Source organism: Rhipicephalus microplus, chromosome 6 (assembly GCF_043290135.1).
Source record: "Rhipicephalus microplus isolate Deutch F79 chromosome 6, USDA_Rmic, whole genome shotgun sequence".
Taxonomy (NCBI): domain Eukaryota; kingdom Metazoa; phylum Arthropoda; class Arachnida; order Ixodida; family Ixodidae; genus Rhipicephalus; species Rhipicephalus microplus.
In genome coordinates this window covers 195290093-195316007 of record NC_134705.1, presented here as the reverse complement: position 1 = coordinate 195316007, position 25915 = coordinate 195290093, and the positions used below count along the sequence as shown (strand labels likewise).

The 25915-nt window shown below is 45.5% G+C and overlaps 1 protein-coding gene across 3 annotated transcripts in view; it reads left to right on the top strand.

Annotated features, from left to right (window-relative positions):
* Window positions 1–1019: 1019 nt before the first annotated feature.
* LOC119166814 (macro domain-containing protein PG1779) overlaps window positions 1020–25915 on the top strand; it is a 30564-nt gene continuing 5668 nt past the window's right edge. Inside the window, exons 1-5 of one of the 3 annotated variants that reach the window (XM_037418182.2) lie at window positions 1020–1172; window positions 1504–1583; window positions 4695–4820; window positions 7065–7193; window positions 9301–9417. In XM_037418182.2, the coding sequence (XP_037274079.1) occupies window positions 1123–1172; window positions 1504–1583; window positions 4695–4820; window positions 7065–7193; window positions 9301–9417 (502 nt within the window). In that variant the 5' untranslated portion in view covers window positions 1020–1122. The other 2 variants (XM_075867438.1, XM_037418181.2) reach the window with 2 other exon arrangements.

The following is a 25915-nucleotide window of genomic DNA, read 5'->3' as shown; positions in this document are numbered from 1 at the left end:
CGTGTATTACCCACAAGCTAACGGCTTGGTGGAGAGATTCAATAGGGTGCTGAAGTCGTACATTCAACTAGCCCTGCTTGAACGTCGTGACGTACGAACAGCCATGCTTGATTACCTGCAAGTATATCGCTGTACGCCTCACGCGACTACTGGTGCGACACCCGCTGTTCTTCTTCATCGACGCCAACCTCGCACCAGACTTGACATATTGGGATTGCCCGACAGATGCTTCAGCACGGACCCGTCAAGGGCGATTGAACAGCTACGAGAGCATGTCAAAAAGAAGCAAATGATCTCGAAGAGCTACACCGATGAAAAACGTGGAGCCAAGGAACCCAGTTTCGTCGTTGGTGATTACGTGCGCGTTAAGACAACTGCAGCTCACGGTAAGCTGTCTTCACAATTTTCCGCGCCCAAGAAGATCATTGGAAAACGGGGACCGGCCTCGTACCTTTTGGACGATGGGCGTGTGTGGAACGCATCTAAGTTAATCGCAGTTCACTCCGGAGCGGTCAACAAAATGAAATCGGGCACCCCTGCTGTTATGAACTGGACACCTGCATTTAATCGGTCTTCTCATGCATTACAGCCTGAAACCGCTGCCCTTATGAACTGGTCCCCTGCATCTGATCGGTCATCTAGTGCGCCCCAATGGGACACATCAAGAGCGGATGGTCATGAAAGGGCAGACCCCGTATCATCTCCACCAGACGGCACGCAAGCTTTGACCAGTCCAGGATTTAATGCGCCTGCAAGGAAAAGCAAGCGTAAAAAGAAGACCCCAAAGAAATTGAAGGACTTCGTTAGGAAGTAGACAAAAACAGTTTTGTGTGTTTCTACCATTTATTTTTATTTTATTTTTTTTTTTTTTTGCAAGAGGGGATATGTGGTATAAGGCGTCGCTACCGACTACAGCGCTGTGCGGTGGCACGCGCTCGGTGGCCGCCACGGGGAGAGAAGGAAGAAGATGAAAAAAACAAGATGTCTCCGTTTATGCTGTGCTATTCATTATGCACGATGTAACAATGGCTTCATGGCATTTCTAGACGCGTAGAAAAGCCGCAGAAGCCGTTATCACATTCCTGCCAATATGCGCGAACCTCGCAAAAGCGTCTAGCAACAATGTGGCGCGTGCTTCTGGGTGCCGCCGTTGCCGTACCGATTTTGTACCGGTCAGTAAACAAGCCGCAATTTCGCGTTGTTTTTTGCTACGTTTTTCGCTGTCACGGTCGCCCGCGTATCGAGGAGTGTCGGAGACACCCTAATCTCTCGCACAATGCAGCTTCTGCAGCCGACAACGGCGCTCGCGCGATCTTACGGCCTGTCGCGGTGTTTGTTGTGCCGGAAGCTGCGAAGTGCCGGTCAAACGACCCTGACGAAGTCGCAACACCGCGTTTCCAGTATGCAGTGGTCGCTTCGCGAATGCGGTCTCTATGAAACGCGATCCGCGGTATGCGAGACTCTTGTAGCGTCCATCAACGTTCACACTTTCTCGGTTTGTAGGTCCTTCGTGACTCACCGGATCATGGAAGGAGCGACGATTCACTCTCTTCAGACGGATCCCAAAGTTGTGGCGGAGAGAGGTGAGAAACATTGCACAAGTGTTGTCGTATCTTTTCGCATCGTGTGTATTTTTTGAAGTGAACACGGTGTTCGAAGTAGCGAGATGGTCCGTGATATTGAGTTCCGACAACGCCCTGCATTCGTGGTTTCGGATGTCGAACGGATGTTGTGCAGAACGCTTGCAATAATTCCCGATCAGATATGATCACCTCCGTGCATAGAAACGGAAGTTGGCGACCATAGCCCCAAGCGATAAAGATAGCTTCTTGATCGTCCGTGGTCTCTATAAACGGGTTGCTTCGAAACTCATTGGACGTCTAAGCGCTGACCGGCGGCAATGTTCTGTTTGGCGTTGCATAAATTGTTGTCAGACTGAGAGGGTCAGTGTTGCCAGATTGCCGCCAAATTTGGTAGAGAAATTTACCCCTGTAGTTGTGGCTTCCTCGCGAGAGTTTGGTGTCGTGCGCGGTGCATTTTGCGAGTGCATGAGCGATGCTGGCCGTTTTAATTAACGAAATGACCGGCGGCAAGGTTCTGTTTGGCGTTGCATAAGTCAGCTGCCAGACTTTGGGGTGTTTGTGTTAAAATCGCCTAGTGTTAAAAAAGACACACACATTCGCTATGCGTGTTGCACTGGTCCACTATTTTCCTGAGCCGTTTGCAGCACGTCGTGATATTGTTCCAATATCGGTGCCTTCTTTCTAAGTCAGTGCCTCTAGCAAAGTCTTCAATGCGAAACTTGTCGTGCTTGGGAAATGTCGGAATATTTCATCACATCAACTGGCTATTCGATAAGCTGGGTAATTAACAAATACGGTTTGATTATTGTTGAGATAAAAATATTCAATATAAAGGTTTAACACTTTTTCAGAAACGTAGGTTATTTTTTCTGTGCGAAGGTAGCCACCCTGTTAAATTTTTTTCCCCCTGCTTTTCCAAAGTGCGGGAAATTCAAAAGTACACATGGGGCAGGTTAGTTGAAACACCCCGTTTTGTGACATTCAACTTGAGCACCCAAGCCGTTGGACACCATGATTCACACATATATCACGTGCCCATAGTCATGCCCCTTCTGCGATGCAGAGTCGGTGTCTGTAAATGAATGTGCGTGTGTGTTTTAATGATCCTACATGAAATTTGCTAAGTGTAGCAACAGGTATTCTATAGGGTTTTATGCCATTAACCATTTCGTATTGAGTAGTAGCTGACACTGAAATTGAGTTGCATTGAGTTAGTTGATTAGTTGCGTGCATATAGAAGTGTTATAGGTAGGGAAGGTCTAATAAAAACAAAAATTAAACAAATCGATGGCAGCCCGGCCTTGCTGTGGTGTCGATTGTGATGTACCCTTTACTAATGGTCTAACGAAATTTTTAAAATCTGTAAATTCAGTCTACTTTGCATTTTAAAGGAGTCACTCAATAAACTTTGCAAGTTTCGTGAATTTTTTGCAATACTAAACAGTAATAAAAAAATACTTTGAAATCTGTTGCGCCACACTCATGTAGCATTGATGCTGGTGGTTTGAGGTCATGTAATGGAACATCAGGCTCCATTGTATTACTCTTGTAACAAACATGTTATGACCCAAAATTTACTTATTGTATTCCTGGTGTTTTGTTTATCCTAATTTCATTTGCTCTTTCTATGTAATGTATTGCACTGAATGTGCTGACCTCATCAGGCACGAATTATGATCAACTTGTCTGCAAATGTGTCCAATTCGCACAACACAAGTTAAAGGCGCTCGATATGATGTCACACACACACACACACACAAAAAAAAAGAAACGAAGTAATATGTGCTTTTGTGTGAGACTTAGTTACTAATCCTAATTGACATGTAATTAAATAATAAATTATTATGTTGTCAGTAATGTTTCATATCAACATCAAAACAATAATATCCTAGGAGCAATATGCATGGGCACTTAGTTTTTTCATGTGTTCATACTTTAGACATTGTTTTTAAAACATAGCATGTTGATTGAAACGTCGAATATAGTAGTGCCATCAATGATGTGACCAGCTGCAATTGTACTCAGCACACGGAGGCTAAGGGAAGACATGGTGGATATTCAGAAGGCTCAATTCATCCTATACTCATTGTATCTTGCTCTACCTTAGCCACTAGACCAGATAACTGGCAAATACAATTTACATTCACATATGTGGACGTTGTGCTCCAATGTGTTAAGTACCCACTATTTAAGTACTCAGTTAAGGGGGCAGACTGGTCTTAGACATTTTTTTTTGTTTATTTCTTCAGTGATCTTTATTAAACTGCACAGGATTATGCAGTTTTTTCTGCTGATTCAAATATTTAATTAGTTTTCCTGTAACTCATCTTGCTCTTGAGATAACTTAAGTTCCCCCCATAATGTTTAAGGCCGTCATAGAAAAAGGTGCATAATTAAAAGTGATATTTAAGATATCCTAACATAGACTAATGACTATAGATTGAAATAATGCAAGAGTTTCTTTTTTGTTTTTAGGCCTTTTTTGGTTATTTTATAGTAACATGAACTATCTATTCTAAAAAGCAGTTGGAATTGTGTTGCAATTTTGGTGAGTTAATAATTAAAAAGGCCTGTTCTCTAAATTCTGCTCCCATACTTGCACTCTACACACGTACCGGTTTCCATTGCAAAAAGAATTATTGTTGTACCTGCCTAGCTGCAGAAATATTGAGGCTTCAAAATTGAACAGTCTTAAATTTACTTTTTTGAGAAAAATGGAAAAAAAATGAAAACACGCAGCTTCTTCAAAAAGCAAAAATTATGGTGTGCATGTTTTACAATCCTCATAAAGGGGCTCATAAATTCGTAGCAGAGCTTCTAACACAGGTGCCGGCAAATTATAAAGAGGCCATGAAGTTGGTTCCCCATTTTTTTTTTGCCGGTTCTTCATGTTAACAGAACCAAGAATCTGGACAGTTAGAATGACATTACAAAAAAATTACCACTTCCTGGTGTGTGAAAATTTGTAGAGAGATAGAAAAAATACTCGCAGAAACCAAATATGTCAATTTTAAAAAATGATTTTTTTGTCACTTTTTGGACCGACAGACCAGTCGGCTTCTTTAAGAGTCCACGCTTGCCCTTAGCACATTCTACTCTTTTTGTTTGCAGAAAAGTTCCTGTCCCTCCCGCTGGCCGAGAAGCGGGCCTCCTACAAGTGCGGCAGCAAGTTCGTGACCATCCAAGACATTGATGACTGGCCAACGTACAGTGCTTCTAAAAAAATCTCGGGAAAAGGTATGACGATTACGTGTAATGGATTTCTATCTTTTCCTCCTTTTTACACACACGTGCGGCTCGAAACACAGTAAATGCACAGAGCAAGAAAACTCCCAAACTTTTCTTTCACTTTGTGAAAAAAAAAAAAGACATACACCTCACTTACTCTTCACAGTAGCCATTGGCTGGGACATTCCTCACCCTAGCAAAAGGTTCTAGGTTTTATCCGCAGTCAAGATGACCGCTTTAATTTGAGTTCGGTGTAACACAAATGTCGAACTGGGATTCATCTGCACGTCAAAAACCCAGGATCAGCCTGGAATGGTGTGAATCTCCCCACTATGTCATCTGGTTAAGCCTTTGTGTTGTTTTGGGATGTTACGAGCAGGCTTTTTGCTTTGAAGCTTCTATCCAAATTCATGGTGATGGCGGACATTCTTTTTAGGAGCAAAGCTCCTTCAGTTGTCAGCCGAGCTTTGAAGCTTCTATCCAAATTCATGGTGATGGCGGACATTCTTTTTAGGAGCAAAGCTCCTTGAGTTGTCAGCCGATCGTTCTCTGTAGTAACCACCTCTCTTGGGTGTGTGCCACAAGGGTGTTTAGTTCTTGGAATGTCCGCTAGATGGCGGTACTTGTATATAATCAATATATGATGAAAATAAGCTCCTTAGGGCAGGTAATAACCGCAGAGCCGAACCACGAGATTGAAGTAACTAGAAGAATAAGAATGGGGTGGAGCACATTCGGCAAGCACTCTCAAATTATGACAGGTAGATTGCCACTATCCCTCAAGAGGAAGGTATATAACAGCTGTATCTTGCTGGTACTTAGCTACAGAGCAGAAACCTGGAGACTTACAAAGAGGGTTCAGCTTAAATTGAGGACGACGCAGCGAGCAATGGAAAGAAAATTGGTAGGTGTAACCTTAAGAGACAAGAAGAGAGCAGAGTGGATTAGGGGACAAACGGGGGTTAAGGATATCATAGTTGAAATAAAGAAGAGGAAATGGACATGGGCCGGGCATGTAGCGCGTAGACAGGATAACCGCTGGTCATTAAGGGTAACTAACTGGATTCCCAGAGAAGGGAAGCGGGTTAGGGGGAGACAGAAGGTTAGGTGGGCAGATGAGATTAAGAAGTTTGCGGGTATAAATTGGCAGCAGCAAGCACAGTACCGGGTTAACTGGCAGAACATGGGAGAGGCCTTTGTCCGGCAGTGGACGTAGTCAGGCTGATGATGATGATGATGAAGGCGTCAACCGATTGTCCTCACTAGTAACTATCTTTCTCGGTTATGTGCAACAGGGGAGTTTAGTTACCCAATCGTCCTCTTTAGTAACCACTTCTCTCAGGTATGTGCTACAGGGAATTTTAGTTATTGGAATGTCCACTAGATGGTGGTACTTGTATATAATCAATATATGATGAAAATAAGCTTCTTAAGGCGTCACCCGATTGTCCTCACTAGTAACCACCTCTCTCGGTTATGCGCAATAGGAGAGTTTAGTTCTTGGAATGTCCGCTAGATGGCGGTACTTGTCTATAATCAATATATGATGAAAAGATGCGAGATGGTGGTACGTGGAGTGTTCACTAGGAGGACGGACATACAGAGAGACAGATGCACGGATTGACAGATTGACCCACGGTTGAATGAACCCACTCATCATCATTCAGTCCATGGATATGCTGTGATTTATTTTATTGAATGCTTTAAAGTTAAAAATGGCAGAGTTCTTAACTATGGTGTCTGTTCTCGATGCAAAGACACCGGGTTATAAACACTTTGCTTCAAGCTTTTTCAAACTTTGTCTTTTCGCTGAAGTACGTGTGAGGTCCTAAATAATAATATCACTCCTTTTATTGGCTAGAATTGTGGTAACTTTCCTTCACTCTTTCTCACAAACACTTAAATTCTCATTCAACTTGCTCTAAAGGTTGTTGCATCAAATTTCTTCTTTGCAAATTTGTCTGAACAGCCACAATCTTTTAGAGCTCACTCCTAAAACAATTTGAGTTTATTGAGCAGTAATTATTTAACTCTGCCTTGGTGTTTTCCTTTATCTGCATATTGCATCTTTCCATATTGGACATGGCCATAGAAACTCTGTATTTTATATGTACATTTGGGCTGTCAGTTCTATCTTAAATCATATAATTCAATCCGTGTTAATTGTACAGTAGTTTAAATGTGTTTGGCGTGATTACCGTTTTTTGCAATCTTGCTTTATTTGTTGATTGGCTACTTGCCACGTTTTCACAGGCTCTGGAAAATATAAGGTGCGCCCCGACCTGAACTCAAAGGTTTCCATCTTTGTCGGCGACATCACGGCACTGGAAATCGACGCCATTGTGAACGCCGCCAACAACCGCCTTCTTGGAGGGGGTGGCGGTAAGTCCTTCCGTGGCCTGATGCATACTGTCTTTTGAAGTACATTTAAATGTTTTTTTTTCTTCTTGATCCCTTTTTTGTTGATGATTTAAGGTTAAATCAATATGTAGATTATTAACTCTAGAAAATGTATAAGCATAGACCTTTTGCAACATAAGTCGTCGGAGTAGCGAATATCTGCACGATATAAGAGGTGCTGTACTATAACCAAAGCGGCCTTCTTCAAACGCTGCACTTGCGCAAAATGTGTTGGGCATGCAGGCTGATGTGTTTGAGAATGAAGGCATGCGACGCAAGGTGCTTACAGCCTTGTGTACTTTTGAGTGCTAAAAAATGAACGTTCAGAAACGTTCAAAGGCTCCTGCTGCCAACCAAATGAATGCAGAAAAAATAAACACGAGAAAGTGCCATCGCGGAAATTCGTCGACTATGTTTTAGACTGCCTCAATTATGCGCATTGCACAGAAGCTACATCGAATCAAGACCCAAAGTTTGCACACTGAACAGTACCGATCGTCCACGATTTCAATGGGCTTGCACCCGATGTCTACGACGCAATACAATCGCAAACCACTATTCGAGTGTTACACGTGCTACCCATGCACTTGTTTTCAATAATGATATGGTTCTCTTCCCTTCAAGTGCAGCTACTGCAAGAATATTATTGATTCCGTACCAAACCGCAAGATTGATCACCAGCAACTGACAACGAAAAGCGACTCAACGTTGATTAGGCCTAGCTTGCAATGCGACATGTTGTCGTGGTTTGCGCAAGACAACACAAAGATTAGATTTTCAGAAGATTGCACTCAAGCGTCGGCCCAAAAGCCTCACTTGTGATATGAAGTTCCAGTTTTTGGCTGAAATATCAACGACGACGAAGACCGTCAAGACTGTGTCAAGTTCGCGTTTTGGCAGCAAAGGCGAAAGTTCGCATCAACAAGCCACAATTTTCGGGCAAGGCGGCTATCGCGATATCTGCAGACAACGCTTTTCCCAACAGGAAACTCAACGGGCACTTGGTGGGGACACAATCGCGCGCCTCCGTGCGAAGCGCACGCATCGCCGGCAAGCGATCGGTGTTAAGGCAACGCAAAGGCTACTCAATCCACCTCCGCCCTTCTTCCAGACTTGGTGGGACCGCGCAGAGCTTCTGCGGTCTCCCTTTTCTATAGAGAGTTTTATTTTGTCCCCAAACTTTATTGCATTAGTGTTATACCGGATACTGTAGCCTGAAACCTGAGAGGCCGGATGGGTGATGCCATCTGGTGCGTCTGAGGTGATCCAGGCAAGCGTAGAATAATTACTACAGAAACCTAGTGCATTCTGCTTCCCTTGTTGTATAAATTCATGGCAGCAGCCTAATATTGACTGAGTTGAATGTTTAAACTTTTTTCCCCTCAAGGAGACTAGGCGAAAACAAACAAACGTGTCTGTATTTGTAGCTGCAGGAAGAGTCAATAAATATTAGTACCATCGACTAGTAACCAGGTATTCTGTTAACCCCTTTGCATGTACCGGATTTTTAAACAAGCTGGAGACCTCTTTTTCTCCCTCTACCCCTCGTTCGTTCACTCTGTGTCCTCTAGTCCTTCGTAACGACCTCATGGCCCTCCTCACCTGCGCACACCCTTTGAGAACCTCTGTGTTTAAAGAACTCAATTGTGCTAAGTTCTTATGATGAGCAAAGTTTTTTTTTTCGTTACTGTTCGCCTGTGTGGCATTTGGGCAGCCTGTGTGTCATGCGAGTATCTGAGTTCAAGTAAATTATCTTTCTTTTTACAATGCCTCGTATCTTCAACAACGCCGAAGACAACGCGGTGTTGAACGCGACATCGTGTTTATCAGCAATATTTTAAGGCCTTTTAACCGGTCTTTTATTTTGGCGGAGGGGGTGCAAAGCCAGCCCCATGCATTGACACAATAGGGAGGGGGTGCTGCGACCAATTTCCGCCTCCCCACCCCTGATCCCTGGATCCCTGCACACGCAGGGATCGAGGGGGGGGGGGAGGCAGACTCTGCGAACGCTTATGGTCTTGACATTATAATAAATGAGTTTGACAGCGACGTTGCTAGTTTATAAAAAAAATATATTTGTTTGTCGCAGTGGATGGTGCCATTCACAGTGCGGCAGGGCCCAAGCTGAAGGAGGAATGCGCCACGCTGAACGGCTGCCCGACCGGTGAAGCCAAGATTACGGGTGGCTACAAGCTACCAGCCAAGTGTGAGTGCAGAACCAAGCAATGGCATGCTTGCCGTAGAGTGACTGAAATTATTTTATTTCGAACCCTCATACATGTGCACTCAGATTTCAGCGGTGCACTGAACTTAGGCATTTTTGCTAAACCACATAAGGTTAAGCGCAATTTCGATCTACAGGAGGTATTCACAAAGCTGATGCTGCCAGGCAGCGCACTCACTGGCACAGCCGTAGCCGTGGTGCATCAGCAATCCGCAATATCGCAGCCTCATGTCTGGCAGTGCTGCACCGCAGTAAGCCAGTTTTTTAGAGAAATATACGCGCAACACAAGCTGCCGAGAGCCTTGTCTGTGGTGCGACAGTGATGTTCGTGCTCGAGACCACAAGTATGGCGGCTGCTGCGCTAGTGACCCTTTGCAGATGACGTCACGTGAATACGTCATGAGAACTGCGAGAATTATTTTTTAAAAAAGTGCAAGTGTCAGAATGAATACAGTCGCGCCCTTTTATAATGAACTCGAAAGTGTCACGATAAGTGGTCATTATATCAGTATAGTTTTGGATTCGACCTAATAACAGTCACCTGGCGATAAAACCACTGTTATTTTTTTGTGTATTTTCATTAAAACTTCTGATTAACCTCTCCGGTGATAAGCTGGACCTTTTCAGTCGATAAGCGTCCCGCTGTGTGCTCGCGACCGAATTAAACCATGCTCGTTATGAACTCGCGCCATTCGACTGAAGAGCCATACTACCACGTGGAACCATTCATCGCCGACTAGTTTCTTGCAGCATGCCGGTTAATCTAGTCTCACCGTCACGTGCCGGGCTATTTGTAGTCTGATGTATGAGCGCGTTTGTGCTTTCTTCGTGCATGCTTCACTCTGGATCGCACTCGGGTGCGACGTGTTGCCTGTAGGTTGTCCAACACGACGAAGACATGCATTTTGCAAGCAACGGGCATGCGGTCCCGCAAGACGCGATGAACCTGCGAACGGCAACATGATGCGCTTGTAACGCCGTCACTACACACGGCAGCCGCCCAGCAGATACTTGCAGCTGATGGTGATGAGATTGTTGGCAAAGAGTCAGAATGGCGCGTTCATCCTTGCCTTCGCTCTTTCCGTTAAGGTGCCGCTGCCACCACAAGGAAGTCGTTATGATTAGTCTGTGCAGTTACCTGAAAAGTGGAACACCTTTTGCGGCACATTGTGGCATTGACGAGTTGAGCGCCGCAGTGAATTTTTGTGCGACACAGATGGCTTCTTGCATTTGCGGCATCATGCGATCAAAGACAAAGGTCAACTGGCGGTGGTCATTGATGCAGGGAATGGCTTCAGAGAACTTTGCTATGTGAAAGCTGACAGCAAGTCTTCATGCTGCCTTCTTTTTTGTTTTTTTTTTCTTACCCCTCGCTGCCATTCTACCAGTGAAGAAATGCCTGGAAAAAGAGCAACCTCACTCGCAGCATCCGAAATGTGCGTGTGGGGCTCCCCGCTGTCTTCGATATATGCCCGTCAGGCACGAATCATGATCCAGTCTTCACATGCGTGAGATTTGCATGGAATGATTCCAAAACTTGGTATGCCCCGCCACGGTGATCTAGTGGCTAAGGTATTCGCCTGCATTTTCGATGGAGGCGAAAATGCTGTAGGCTCGTGTACTCAGATTTGGGTGCACGTTCAAGAACACCAGGTGCAGGGTGTCTGGCGACCGGGAAAACCGGGAAAACCTGGAAATGTCAGGGAATTTTCAGCCACCGGGAAAAGTCAGGGAATTGTCAAGGAATTTGTCAATCAAGCGAGACAAGTCGGGGAAAACTGTCTTGGGGCCTGCCCACACTACTAATGACTTGCACAGCCGACCGCTTTGGGTGAAATGCTAGAGTCAGGGAAATGAAATTTTCATAGAAGGATGATAGGAGGTGTCTAAATTCCGCGCTCACTCTGCTTTTTTTTATGTAGGGAATCTTGAAGGCGATGAATTTTGGTAGCCAATCTTAGAGGCGATGCATTTTGGTAGCCAATATTGAAGGCTATGCTTTCTTACGATATCAAGAGCCAGAATTACGTAATCGAAGTGGAACACGGCAGGTTTTCGGTGTCAGCTATTTTTGCGCCATCGTTTGCACGCACTGACCTCTACTAAAATTAGTTTGTGCGTTCTGGCTGTGGAGGAGGGTAACGTAGCATATTGAGCCGAGCCACGACAATCCGCACGCAATAAATCCAGCATGGCGACGTCCCTTTGTTGTACAGTGCGGCTAGGCTCTACTACGACTGAAAATGTGTGAATTGTGAGCTTTGCGTTCTCGCGGACGTTTTCCCGGAGTTCCTGCGTAGCGCGAATAGTGGTGTGCGACGTTGTCCTCGACTAAGTGCTTCTGTGATTTGAAGTAAACATATCCGTATATTTCTGTGAAGGCATATTCCGGAGAGAAGAAATCCATCGGACCTGTAGCATTTCGACGCGATCATCAGTGTCGCCCGCTGCTTAGCAGTGCTGCGTTTCGGTGTCGCGCGCTGCAAAATATTTTTTCATCGAAGATGTCAGGAGGCAAGAAGTGTTCCTTTAATGCGGACTGGGCGAACCCAAGTGTCTCCGACTATGCAAGTTGGATTAGGCCTGTGGAAAATGATCCGCACAAAGCCATGTGTACAGTTTGCCAAAAAACGTTTTTGCTGAGCAACATGGGCCACAGAGCTGTTTCAAGTCATGCCTCTAGCAAGAAGCACATTGCTGCATTGAATTTTCTCAAAAGTGCTTCCCAGCCAAAGCTATTGTCATTCTTTAAAAGCCCGACGGACGCCTCGCCTAGCAGTAGCGCTGGATCTGCGCCTGCTGCTGCCGAAGTTGCAGTGACTACAGCTCCTGTGCAAGTGTCAGTGGGTGGTTTTTTGTTTAAGAACAACGTGACTAAAGCAGAAATATTTTGGTGTCTCAATACCATAGTGACACATGGATCCTTTCGTTCTGCGACAGTGTCTGCGGCACTTTTTCCACTGATGTTTCCCACTTCTGAGGTGGCTGCAAAAGTTCAGCTGGGTAAAGACAAGGTAGGCTACACCATTTGCCATGGCATTGCGCCGTACTTTCACAATATGTTGCTGTCGAGTCTAGTCAATGTGCCTTACCTGGTAGTCTGTTTCGACGAGGCGCTGAACAAGGTCACCCAGAAACAGCAAATGGATGTTCTCATTAGATACTGTGATGCTGCTGACGACAGCGTGAAGACTCGCTACCTGACGTCTTGTTTCATGGGTCATACGTGCGCTGAAGACTTGCCGTCAGTGTTTCGTCAAGCGGTGAAGGAAATCAAAGGATCCAAAATCCTGCAAGTGTCCATGGACGGGCCAAATGTCAACTTTAAGTTTTTGCGGTCTCTGAAGGAAGAGCTTCGCGAGTCAGATGAGAGCCATATCCTCGACATAGGAAACTGTGGCCTTCATGCAATCAATGGTGCTTATAAAGCTGGCCACGTTGCATCTGACTGGGATTTGGTATCATTTCTTCGAAGCGCCTACAACCTGTTCAAATGCGTTCCTGCACGACGCGCTGACTTCGTCAGCCTCACGGGGTGCTCGAAATTCCCCATGAAGTTCTGTGCAGTGAAATGGCTGGAAAACAGTACTATAATCTATAGGGCACTGGAGATTCTACCACACCTCATTGTATTTGTGTAGCAGTGTAAAGAAAAACCACACAAGAGGCCAACATGCTCAAGCTACAAAGTGGTTGAAGAAGCTGTGTCTAATCAGGTCTTGTCAGCAAAGCTAGCTTTTGCTCTTTCGATTGCGGAGGAATCGGAACCCTTTCTGCGTGAATTTCAAATGGATAAACCGATGGTTCCATTCCTGTCAGCAGCACTAGAGAGCATTCTGCGTTCACTGCTACCAAGAATTGTAAAACGGGAAGTTCTCGATGCTGCCGACACGATCGCCAAGTTGATGAAGATAGACCTAAGCATACCAGAAAATGCAGTAAATGTAGCCGCATTCGACGTTGGGTTTTCGGCAAAAAACGAGCTCCGCAAGAACAAGAAGTTGTCACAGCTTGCAATAATGAATTTAAAAAAAGGCTGCATATCGTTTGTCAAGGCTTGTGCACAGAAAGTGGTGGAGAGATCGCTGCTTAAGTACAAGTTGGCCGTGGGTGCAGGTTGTTTGGACCCTGTCTGTGCATTGTCTTTGGAGGCTGGTCCCAGGCGGCTCACGCTGGCACTTGAAGTACTTTCCGAGCACCACTGGATGACCGGCTTGCAAGCAGAGCGAGCCCATCGCTCCTACGTGAAGGTGTGCTCAGAAAGCAGTACACGGGCACAGCTGGCAAATTATGACAGGAAGAAACAGAGGCTGGATACTCTATGGACAAACATGTGTTCCCAGGATCACAAGGAGCTGCAGTTTTTTGTGAAACTTCTCTCGTGCTTGTCTCACGGCAATGCTGCGGTAGAGAGAGGCTTTTCTGTCAACAAGGAAGGCTTTGTTGAAAATTTGAAAGAAGATTCTCTTGTGGCACAGAGAGTAGTGCATGACGTGGTCTTGGCAGCAGGTGGCATCGCTCAAGTAGACATTACCGACAGAATGGTGAAGACAGTTCGCAGTGCCTACAGCGTCTACAGGGAGCAGCTGAAAACAAAGAAGAGAGAGCGAGATGAAACAAATGAATTAGAGAAGAAGAAAAAGAGAGCAGCAGCTCTGATTAAAGAGCTACAAGAAAAAAAGCAAAGGCTGCTTAGTGAAGCGCAACGTGAAGCTTCTATTCTTCAAGACGAAATAAACTCTCTCAAACCCTAATTGAAGTGCATTTCGAGAATGAGGGCAGTTGCAATAAATGTTTTACTCTACAATGAAATGTGTTTTCCGTACCCTTTTAATATGCTTCACGGACCATTTCCACAAAATGGTGTCTGTTGTATAGGTCAGGGAATTTTAGCTAAAATAGTCGGTGAAAATCTGGAAAGGTCAGGGAAATTGAATTCTGTAATTTGCTAGACACCCTGCTGGTGGTCGAAACTTTCAGAGCCCTCCGCTATAGTGTCTCTCATAATCATATGGTGGTTTTGGGACATTACACCCCACATACAATCAATCAAGGCACTCAGTAGTACATTACGAGAAAGAAAATAAAGGAATGTGTTGTTTTGAGGGAGTTTGAGCAATCAATGTTAATCAGCATATAATTAAATATCTTATTATTCTGCAATCGTTCAGCATCAGTCTTTGCATAAAAAAAAAATCAAATACCAAGCCTGGAATGCATGCACAAACTGTTTTTTCGTTGTGTCCTTTTCGAACAAAAAAAGTTGCCTTTACGTCAATCCTGGAATGCGGTAAGTCGAACAATCTTCACACATGGTAGTGTCTCCAGCAAAGTGATCGTTTGCAGAAATACCCAGCACTATGAAGGTAAACGACTGCTATACTTGGGGATAACTTTTCTTGTATTGAACAAAGCCTACAGAGCCAAATCGTGTGCATGCTACCGCCAGTGATTTAGCTCCACAATAGTGCCCGTATTTTCAACGTAAAATATAAAAGTTCCTTCTTTGTTTTCTATGTGGATATATTTGGGATGGCACGCAGCTCACACCAGTAAGATATTCGTATTTCCTTTAATTTATTCATTGTGACTTCGCGTTTTTGAATGCATGAGAAAGTCCCACCTTTTTACGCGTACCGCAAACGCTATGCGGAGTCTGGGTCTACATGAAACTTTGATGGTGCACCCTCATCACTTTCCACAGCGTAACGAGACGCGTGCTGAATTGAACTACTTTGCGCAGTACTACATGTGCAGAAGCTCCGCCCGCGTAGTTTTCCCTTCAGTGTCAAGCAAAGTTGTTGCTGAGTATAGCTGACCAGTCGGGAAACCTGTAGGAATGTGCACACTGCGTTTCAAGTCATATGAAAAAACACGAGGTGCTTTACGCACCTCCGAAGTTGAATGTGTACAATTGTACACACAGCTGCTAGAAAAGTGTAACTAATGACTTTTTATGTGTGAAAATTACTGAAAACATGCTCACCACTCGAATAGGGATAACTACCGATCCTATTGTTTTTAAAACTTAATTCATTGCATAGAATAATGTTCTAGAAAGAAGCGTTGGAAGTTTAATTGAAAAATGTTAAATAATTCAGAAGCTAGTGTTTTGGGTGCAATAAAAAACAACTAAAACTTATGCTTTGAGAAAAACAAGAAGTTTTGCTAAATGCGTTATATACATGATTGGAACATTTCAGGCGCTAGAAGCTGCTAGGCTGATAATAGTTGGCACTTTCCTTAGCTGCCTCGAATTCACCTTTACATGATTTAGGAGCTCATAGTTTTATTGCGATAGCAACTATATGGACAGTCTCGGCTGGATTTTGCCCTTCAGTGACAACGTCGGCGTCAATGTCGTGCACCGTATATGTGTACGTATCTATATATATGAAAACGCCAGAAAGAAATAGATCCAGAAAAAACACTCCACCGCACGGAATTGAATGTGGGACCTCTGCGTCGTGAGAGCAAGGCGTTGACCACTGAGCCTCCCCAGAGCACGTCCTTCACCGTGCAAACGGCAAGCTATTTGTATCTACCACTTACCTCTGCTCACGAGCATCTCCTGGGGTAATTGCATTTGCTGCATTACCAGCAAGATGACGCCATGAGCGCATTTACACATTGTGCGGCGGTGCCCGCTTTAATCTCCTACGTGTACTTTCCCGACTTAAAGAAGGGGAGACGGCATTGGTTGGTTTGCTACGCCATCAGCTGAGCGTGAGCGAGCTGGCGGGCATGATCGGCTCGCGCAATCGCGTCGCGGTCATACAGCTCGCTGGTGGACGAGGTGTGAGCTGAGATGACTGTGTCCAGTGATAAAGTTGGCTCTCTTCCGTACAATAAGTAGAACGGCGAAAAGCCCGCTGTGCCGTGAAGAGAGGAATTATACGGGAAAGTTGCATAGGGTAAGGGAAGGTCCCAGTCTCTGTGGTCGGGCGACACGTACATAGCGAGCATATTTGTTAGAGTACGTCAGAACCCTCGCGGCCCGAGAACACGCCGGGGTCTTTGAGGGCGGGAAGCATCACGAAAGTTGTTGCGGGCGCTGGGTTGACAGGTCGGGCAGAAGGGCGGGCGACCGGGGAGGATGTAGCCGAGTCTTCAGTGGTCATGCTGAAAGCCGCGAGGGAGCGTCCGCTTCGGAGTTCCGTGGCGAGGATGGGGATCGCACATTTCCACCAAATATGTTACGAGAAGGAGACTGACTCAGAGGGGTAGTCAGAGATGTATTTACAGCCGGTTAAGCAAGCAGCGCCAGCCACACAGATTAGCTCGCGCCAGTCTATATGCTTTGTCTTCTTCAACTCACTGCACTGGCACGTTGCAATATCGTCTAAATAAACAGAGGTCAGCATACAAGGCTTTTTCTTTGTTTGGGACCTTTTGTAAAGACCTCTGCTGTGCCTGTATTGTCGTGTACCCAAAGCTTTCACTCGATTGCAGGCATACTAATTTATTTCACTTTGCGTTTCTTTCTTTGTTTCGCTCAGAACTTAGCTATACACTCAAATCTCTATATAACTAAATATCGGTTATAGCGAAGTAAATAAAAAGTGGCCTTTCAATAGATACAGTATTAGGAATAACCTTTATAACAAATTTTCGGGTATAACGAACTCATTTTTTTGCAAAGTGCAACTTTGTTATGTTGAGGGTTGATTGTATCTTGTTACATTCTGTAAGACAACAATTCAGGGCACTGAAACGACGAAAAAAATTGCTTTAAAGGGCCACTCACCAGGCCCCATACCAAATTTTAGTTAGACAGTGGTAGTTGTTGGGTGTCCAATGAGGAACATTTTGCCACAAATATTTTTTGAATCGGTTCATCACGAGCGGAGAAAACAGGTTTTCTGAAGCGGCGCGAAACGAGGAAGAGAGGAGGCAAGCTCGAAACCCTTGCCGCTCTTCCGCGTAATCTTTGCAAGCCAAATCTCTTCCTCACCCTCTCCAGCATCCAACCAAGAGGGCACGGGGACATGACGTGCCCGAACAAGTCCAACCCCCAAGCGCACGAGCGGCTTTGCTTCGTTGACCAGCGTTATTTTGTGGTCTTCTGCCTGTTTCTGCGGGATGGTTTGGAAATGCTGGCTTAGACGTGGTAAAATAGATGAGCACAATGGTTGCGCAAACGGATGGGAGCGTTCCACGGCGGTCGTCTGCTCCATGCGTTGACCGGGGGGGACACGAACGTTTGCGAAACGCTGACACATTAGCCCCGCATCTCGTTTCAATTCATGAAAAAAAAAAGATAATGCTCACATTTCGTTATTGCATCTCATTAGTTATCTAGAGTTTTATTGTTCTTTTCAAGTAAGAAATTTCATAAACTACGCATGCGGTGTTAAATAATTTTAGCTATGTCACGTGCCACTGTTTGCAACGTCAGAGCAGAGTCGTCTACGTAGAGGACCAACGTCACTGCATTGCCGTGTACGTAGGGCCATTCATACGCGCACGTCATGCCCTCATTCTCTGGGCGCGTGCCGGCAGAAGGTAGGGGGAGCAGCATTCATCTTGAAATTTGACCCATTTCCGCTGCGCGTAGCTTTGCAACTTTGGCAGACGTGATCATGAACGCCTCGTCTATGCATTGCGCTTGTCAGCTCAGAAATGTCACATCTGGTGAGTGGCCCTTTAAAAATCTTAGTATGACGTGTCGGTGCAGCGTAAACACGGTGTCATTTCGTGTGCTCTCACGTGGCAATTATTTCAACATCAATAATAAATGGTCGCAATTACCATTGTTCAATCTCCTGAAGCTTTACTGTAATTAACCACAAACTGATTTAAATGTATCCTGAAAGTTTGTGTGCAAACCAAAGTCTGTTTTACTGAATTAAATGTAGGTTTGGTTTCCACATTATGTCATTTTTGGTTTTAGGGAGATCTAGAGGTGGTTGTAAAAACGAGCACAATATCAAGAAACAGACCACATACAGACGTCATTTTTGCTGCAGCACAATTCTGAATGTTTAGGTTCTTAAAACATTAAAAAGTGAAGTTTAATATATATATATATATATATATATATATATATATATATATATATATATATCGTAAGAATTCATTGGACTTCATCTTCCTCATCTGTAAATAACTGTCATCAGTCTTCGCGTCGTTCCTTTTCGTCATCGACGCCTTCTTGCTGTTGCTTGAATAAAGCGACAGCTGAACCGTCGTATTTCAAGTGGTGGAGGTGCTTCCCAATCTCTTCGACCTCTCTCCATTTAAAGCCAGCTCCTGGAGCTCCGTCTGGGACGTCACACCAGCAGAACACCATGGGGCAGGAGCAAGCCTAACCAACCAACCGCCGCCAACCCCAGCCCGGTCAACAACCCCCCTCGGGAGCCTCCAATCTTTTCCGGTCTGCCTGGCGAAGTTGTCAAAGACTGGCTCGACAATTATGAGTGCGTAGGTGCCTACTACTGGAAAGAGACATCAAAATTAGCACGCATCCAGTTTTACGTCTCTCAGGTTGCCAAGACGTGATTCCTAAATCATGAGAGCGACTTTTGCGATTGATCTTCCTTCAAAGACCAGCTCCGACTTATTTTCTGACCGTCCGTTCGGAAGTTGCTCGGAAGAAACTGGCAAAATGCGTTCAACATTACGGTGAGTCCTACACTTCTTATATTGAGGAGTGCTTGCACTTTGCCGCCATATAGACGACACCATGCCAGAAGCTGGTCGTGTCCAACACCATCTGAATGGTATCGGACCTACCGCTTTCAACGCCCTCGCCGCGCACAACCCTTCGACGGTTTCCGACCTCGTCTCTGTATGCCAGCGGCTTGATACCTTGCAGTCAATCCGTCTGCAATCCGACTTCTCTGAGAACACCCTGGCAAACAGTATGGAGCTCCAATCCATCATTCGAGCAACAATTCGTGAGGAATTGCAAGCCTACAGGGTAGCTCCTTCTAACAATGTCTCGCTCAACCCGTCTCTGGCGATCTGCGTGGCTTTATTAAGGAAGAAATGTCAGCCTTTCAAAGCATCCATTATGCTCCACCTTGCCCCGAACCCGCTTCGTACACACAGATCGCTTCAATGAAACCCTTGTCGTCTCAAGTACCACCATTTGTGCCTTATCACGACCATCTCGCACCTCTAGTCGCCCGTCCACCGAACCCTACCTACCATTCTTCCTGGCGGGCCTCAAGGCCTATTTGCTACTACTGTGAAATTCAGGGACACATTTCCTGGTTCTGCCGACGTCAGCAGCAGGATAAGCATCGTGGTTATGCCGCTTTTGAACATGATGACACATGTGCTCGAGGTTAGTACCGTTATGCCGACAGTACTTCTAACCAACGATCCCTGTCTCCTGTCTACATTGCCAACACGACCAACAATACACGTGGCTCCCGTCCACGCTCCCCTTTGCCACTCTGACGCTCTGTTTCACCACTTTGGCCTGTCTCTCAACTGTCTGCCCAGCGATCGGAAAACTAAACAGCGCAGTTTTTGAAAGGAAAGCTGCATCGCGGCGAAATGACCCAAGTGCCACTTGTGTTCTCGATTGCAGAAAGTGAAGACGCCCTACCTTGGATCATCTTTGATTGGGGCCAATGGAGCAATAATTAGACCATCGGCCCAATGTACAGCACTTGTCTTCATTGATGGTATTCGTCACCACATCACCTTCGTTGTCTTAATTTCTTGTGCTCATGAACTAATTTTAGATTGGGACTTTTTCTCATCAGCATCTGCATTAATTTCTTGCCACCTATGTGTAGTCCAGATGACCGAGACCGATCACTGCAGCGAACGCGTCGACGATAAACCACTGCGTTTTTTCACAACTTCTGATTCCATACTGCTCCCAGGTCAGGAGCAACTCATCACCATCACTTCTCCGAATATTGCCAATGTTGACGTCCTTATCGCCCCTTCCAGCCGATGTCTAGCTCGCCGCGTTGTGCTTCCCTCTAGCCTGGTGCGGTTCAAAGACAGTGCTGCAATAATCCTTTGCCTGAACCCTACCCCAGAGCCTGTACCCCTACCCCAAGGTTCTGCGGTGTCATGTTATGTGGATAGCTGAACGGTATCTTTGGTCTCTCTTGACGCCTTGCCAGCTCAGACACAACAGGGCCAGCCTGTTACTTCCTCCTCCTTTGCTCCCGGGATAAATTCTGACTTTCCTGCTTCTCAACGTAATACGTAGTTAAATTTACTAACGAAACACCAGGCTTCCTTCGACGCCAATGCTTCGGCACAAGGACAAACCACAGTTGCGCATCATCGCATCGACACTGAACGGCAGGCTGATGTACGCTGTCGCCCCCACCGAGTCTCCTTGGCCGAGCGCAAAATCATCGAGGAGAATGTGTCCGATGTGCTAAAAAGAAACATCATACGACCCTTTGCCAGCTCTTGGTCATCACCCGTTGTGTTGGTACAAAAGAAGGATGGATCGGTACGATTTTGCGTTGATTACCGCGCGCTTAACAAGATCACCCGAAAGGATCTATATCCGATGCCCCGTATAGATGATGCACTTGACTCATTGCAAGGCGCACAATACTTCTCCACCCTTGACCTTCGGTCCGGATATTGGCAAATTCTAATGAACGAAGCATACAAGAAAAAGACTGGCTTTTTTACGCCGGACGGTCTTTACGAGTTTTAACGTAATGCCATTCGGCCTATGTAATGCCCCCGCCACATTTGAAAGGATGATCGACACTGTTCTTCGTGGCCTCAAGTGGAAAACTTGTCTATGCTACCTTGATGATATTGTCCTTTTTTCTTCCACTTTTGCTGATCATCTGCAACGCTTAGATCAAGTGCTCACATGTCTCTCCAATGCTGGACTTCAACTAAACACAAAGCGCCATTTCGGTAACACAGCTGTAAAAGTTCCGGGACATCTCGTTAGTAAAGATGGCATCCAGCCCGATCAGAACAAAATTTTCGCAGTACTCAATTTCCCGCAATCCTTTCGTTCCAAAGAACTACGCAGTTTCCTTGGACTTGCATCCTACTTTCGCCGCTTCATTTGCAACTTTGCCACCATTGCTGCTCCTCTCCGCTAGCTCCTTGCTAGTAGCGGTTCCTTCGATTGGAATGATCAGTGCGAAGCCTCATTTCAAGAACTCAAGCACACACTGACATCCCCACTGGTGCTTTGTTATTTTGATGACAAGGCACGTACGTTATTACACACTGACGCTAGCGGACAAGGAATCGGCACCGTATTCTTTCAGCGCGACCATGCCTTTCGCGAGAAAGTTGTCACGTATGCAAGCCGCACTCTGACCTCTGCAGAGAAGAGGTACTTGATAACCGAACAAGAGTGCTTGGCTGTTGTTTGGTCCATGCGAAAATTTCGTCTGTATCTACATTGTCGACATTTTACTGTTGTGACAGACTACCATGCTCTTTGCTGGTTGTCGACAATCAAAAACTTGTCGGGGCGACTTGGCCGCTGGATTTTCCAGTTTCAATCTAATGATATTGACATCATCTACAAGACTGGAAGACAACACCAAGATGCCAATGCTTTGTCACGATGCACTCTGCCGCAGTCTTCGGCGCACGTCACATCCCCTTTTCAAATTCGCTATGCGGAGGACACCTCGTCAATATCATCCATTTCTTCCCTACCTTCATCCACCCACCCTTCAGTACTTACCACTCACCAGCAAGCCGATTCTTATTGCACTGACCTCATCGGTCGGCTTACCGGTGCTCTGTCTTCCCCAAATGTCAGGCTTCAGAAACAACTCCGACTATTCAAGTTGGAGGACGATGTGATCTATTGATACATTTTCTACCCAGAAAGCCATCGATGGGTTCCCGTTGTACCACGCGCACTACGCACTGAAGTTCTGCCCGCTTCACTAGACGACCCGATGTCAGGCCACTTTGGTTACTAAAAAACCTACGAGCGCATCCACAGTCGATTCTTCTGCCAGGTCTTTCCACGACCGTGGCTAAGTATATTGCCTCGTGCGCATTTTGCCAGCACCGCAAGCGGCCCACTACTGTTCCAGTCGGGACCCTACAACCACTTCCTTGCCCAGCAAAGCCATTCTCTGTCGTCGGAATCGACCTCTTCGAACCCCTCCCAACTACATCAGACGGCAAGAGATGGATCGTCACTGCGGTTGATCACCTGACCTGTTACGCTGAAGACAGCCTCGATCACTTCAGGAACTGCTTCTGAAGTAGCAACTTTCTTCTTGAATGCTATTTACCTACATCACGGGGCTCCTTATGTTTTTTTTTGAACGACCGAGGCAAGGCATTTCTTTCAAGCACGCTCAGTGAAGTTCTTCAAGCATCAAAAACAGTTCATAAAACAACATCTTGCTATCACCCCCAAACCAATGGCTTAACAGAGAGATTTCATCGCACGCTGTGCGCTGTGCTGTATATCAGGATTCGTACAGGTCCTTGAAATCCTTGAAAACCCTTGAATTTGAAAATTTCATTTTCAAGGCCCTTGAAAGTCCTGGAATTTTCAGCCATCCTTGGAAATCCTTGAATTTTTTAAGCAGTGCACTTTCATATCGGCATCGCAACCTCCTGATTGTGGTACATTGGTGTGTGAACCTGTCACTCTTTATTTCTGCAGCAGTAATGCATCGTGGGTGCACATGGTCCCATTTAGCAAAAGTGTATGTGAAAAAAAAAAAATGTTTGTGGCGAGGGCGAAGCATTGAATGTGATAGCAAGAAATTAGAATATCACAAGAAGAAGGGCAAGCAACCTCATACATGCAACGCGCCGCTCAAGCACGAAGGATGCACGAAAATAAAGTGCACAGGACGAGTGTTGATAAACCACTGTCACAGCTCGACACTGGAAGCGTGTTGCTTAAACAAACCAAGAAGGGTGCTAGAAGAAAACACACATGTATCCACTGGATAAGTGTAAATTAACCACTGTCACAGTTGTTACTTCTTAGTCGTTGAGCAACGTGCTGTGAGTGTCAACTGTGCACAAGCCAAAGCTCCTTATAGGGTGGTGCCATCAAATTTCAAGGCTATAGCAAGCGCCGTGTGGGTATAAGAATATACGTTAAGTCACTTCCCAAGGGTACCTAAATGCTCATTTCTTTAATTGAGGTCCATCGCCAGCGCGTCCAACACTGACGTAGCTCTATGGGAAGGGCAACGAAAGTTCCAGTGACGTCAGTGACCTCCGGACTTCCGCCCCGTACATACTGGCAAAGCATTGCAGCTGCTGGGGGTAGCGGCGAGTTTGTTTTGCAGCTGCTTGTGTGGCACATGTGTGCGAGAACTGACAATACTCAGCATGACGGGTGCAAAGCTTTGTGATCACGTGACTAAGTCAGCTACACTGCTACGTACTTGCCCAACTCGATCCCCACAAACAGGAACTGAATATTGTCCATATCAAAAAGGCGACAAATTATACAGCGAGAATAAATGAACCTTAGTGTGTGTATCGTGCTTATGGGAGCTGTAATTATAGCTTGCAGCAAAGGGCGTGCAAGTCACAGGTATTGTGGCACGACTCCTTTAAGGCGTGACTACACATGAGCGTTGAAGTCCATCAGCGCGTAACTTTTTGACATGGCATCGTGCCTTCTCTCTATAGAGAGGGTGGGAGAAGTCATTGAGACTACGCTCTTTTTTTATAATTACAATATTCATATATTTATTGCAAGTGCTTATTGTAAGCATGCTGCTTCGAGTCCTTGAAAAACTTGCAGCAGGTCATGGAAAGTCCTTGAATATCCTCGAATTTTCACTTTGGAAACCTGTAGGAACCCTGTCTATGTATATTCGACCTGACCATCGCAATTGGGATGCCATTCTTCCCTTTGTCACGGATGCATATAATACGTCAGTTCAACGAACCACAGGCTATTCTTCATTTTTCCTAGTATATGGACGCCAACGGACATCACCACTTGACATTTCTTTTTGTTCTGGCCCCGTGAACTCTTCGCCATTTGTTTGCGACCAGTTTCTGCTCCATGTTGCTCAATGCCGTCGTCTTGCCCGTGTAAACACCGAAGCTAGCCAAGAAGATCGCAAACATCGTTACGATGCCACTCACCGCGTCATTCTCTACCGCCCTGGCGACGATGTACTTCTGTGGACTTCTGCGCGAACGCCTTGCTTATGCCAGAAGCTTGAGTCACGCTATCTTGGTGGCCCCTACAAAGTTGTCGAACAGACCTCACCGGTGAACTACCGTGTCACACCTGTTCATGCCCCCACTGACCAACGCTGCCGCGGGACAGAGATTGTGCACATTTCGTGTCTCAAGCCCTAACGTATGCGTTCCACAGCGTAATTCGCGGCCAGGCTGGCCGCTTCCGTCGACGGGGGAAATTAGTGTAAGAATTCATTGGACGTCGTCTTCCTCATCTGTCAATAACCATCATCAGTCTTCGTCCCGTTACTCATCATCATCGGCGCCATCTTGCTGTTGCTTGAATAAAGCGTCAGCTGAACCGTGGTATTTCAAGATATATATATATATATATTATATATATATATATATATATATATATATATATATATATATATATATATATATATATATATATATATATATATATATATATAATTGATTGATATGTGGGGTTTAACATCCCAAAACCACCATATGATTTTGAGAGACGCCGTAGTGGAGGGCTCCAGAAATTTTGACCACATGGGGTTCTTTAACGTGCACCCAAATCTGAGCACACGGGCCTACAACATTTCTGCCTCCACCGGAAATGCAGCCGCCGCAGCCGGGATTCGATCTTGTGACCTGCGGGTCAGCAGCCGAGTACCTTAGCTAGCCACTAGACCACCAAGGCGGGACTATACATATATGAGGTAGCAGCTATATATATATATTGTCACAGGTAATGGGTATGAGCCATGAACTGTAGGTGGAATCCCTTGGAAGTGAAGAAAGAAGAGGGCTTTTGCGTCCTGGTCTGAGGGCAAGCAAGACGTCGTTGGTTTGACTCGCCTGGTTGTTAGTTGAAGTTGCCATATCGTCTTGAGAGAGGGGACCGTACTCGGGAGATAGTCCTCGCAGGCGGCGACTGCTTCGTGCCGTGGGAGCTGTAGCTGTCTCCAAGTAGCTCGGTGTGTCGGCTGAAAATCTGCAGCCGAGGCGCATTTACCCAGCACTTCCACCAGTGCCGCGAACGTAATAACAGACAGCGACGAAAAGACGTCTTGCTTGCCCTCAGACCAGGACGCAAAAGCCCTCTTCTTTCTTCACTTCCAAGGGATTCCACTTACAGTTGATGGCTCATACCCATTACCTGTGACAATATATATTATAATATAGTGAGAGTAATAATTCAATGGGCCAGTTAGTCTTCTTGAAGGTATGGGATATGGCACAATTGGTGACAAAGATTGATAGCTGGAGACCATGCTTGTTTTTTCTGACTGACTCGTACGTGTACACTGTCCTTTCTTGTTTTTTTTTCTCTTCTTTTTTTCCTTTTTTTTCTTTTTTTCACATGCACATACAAAGT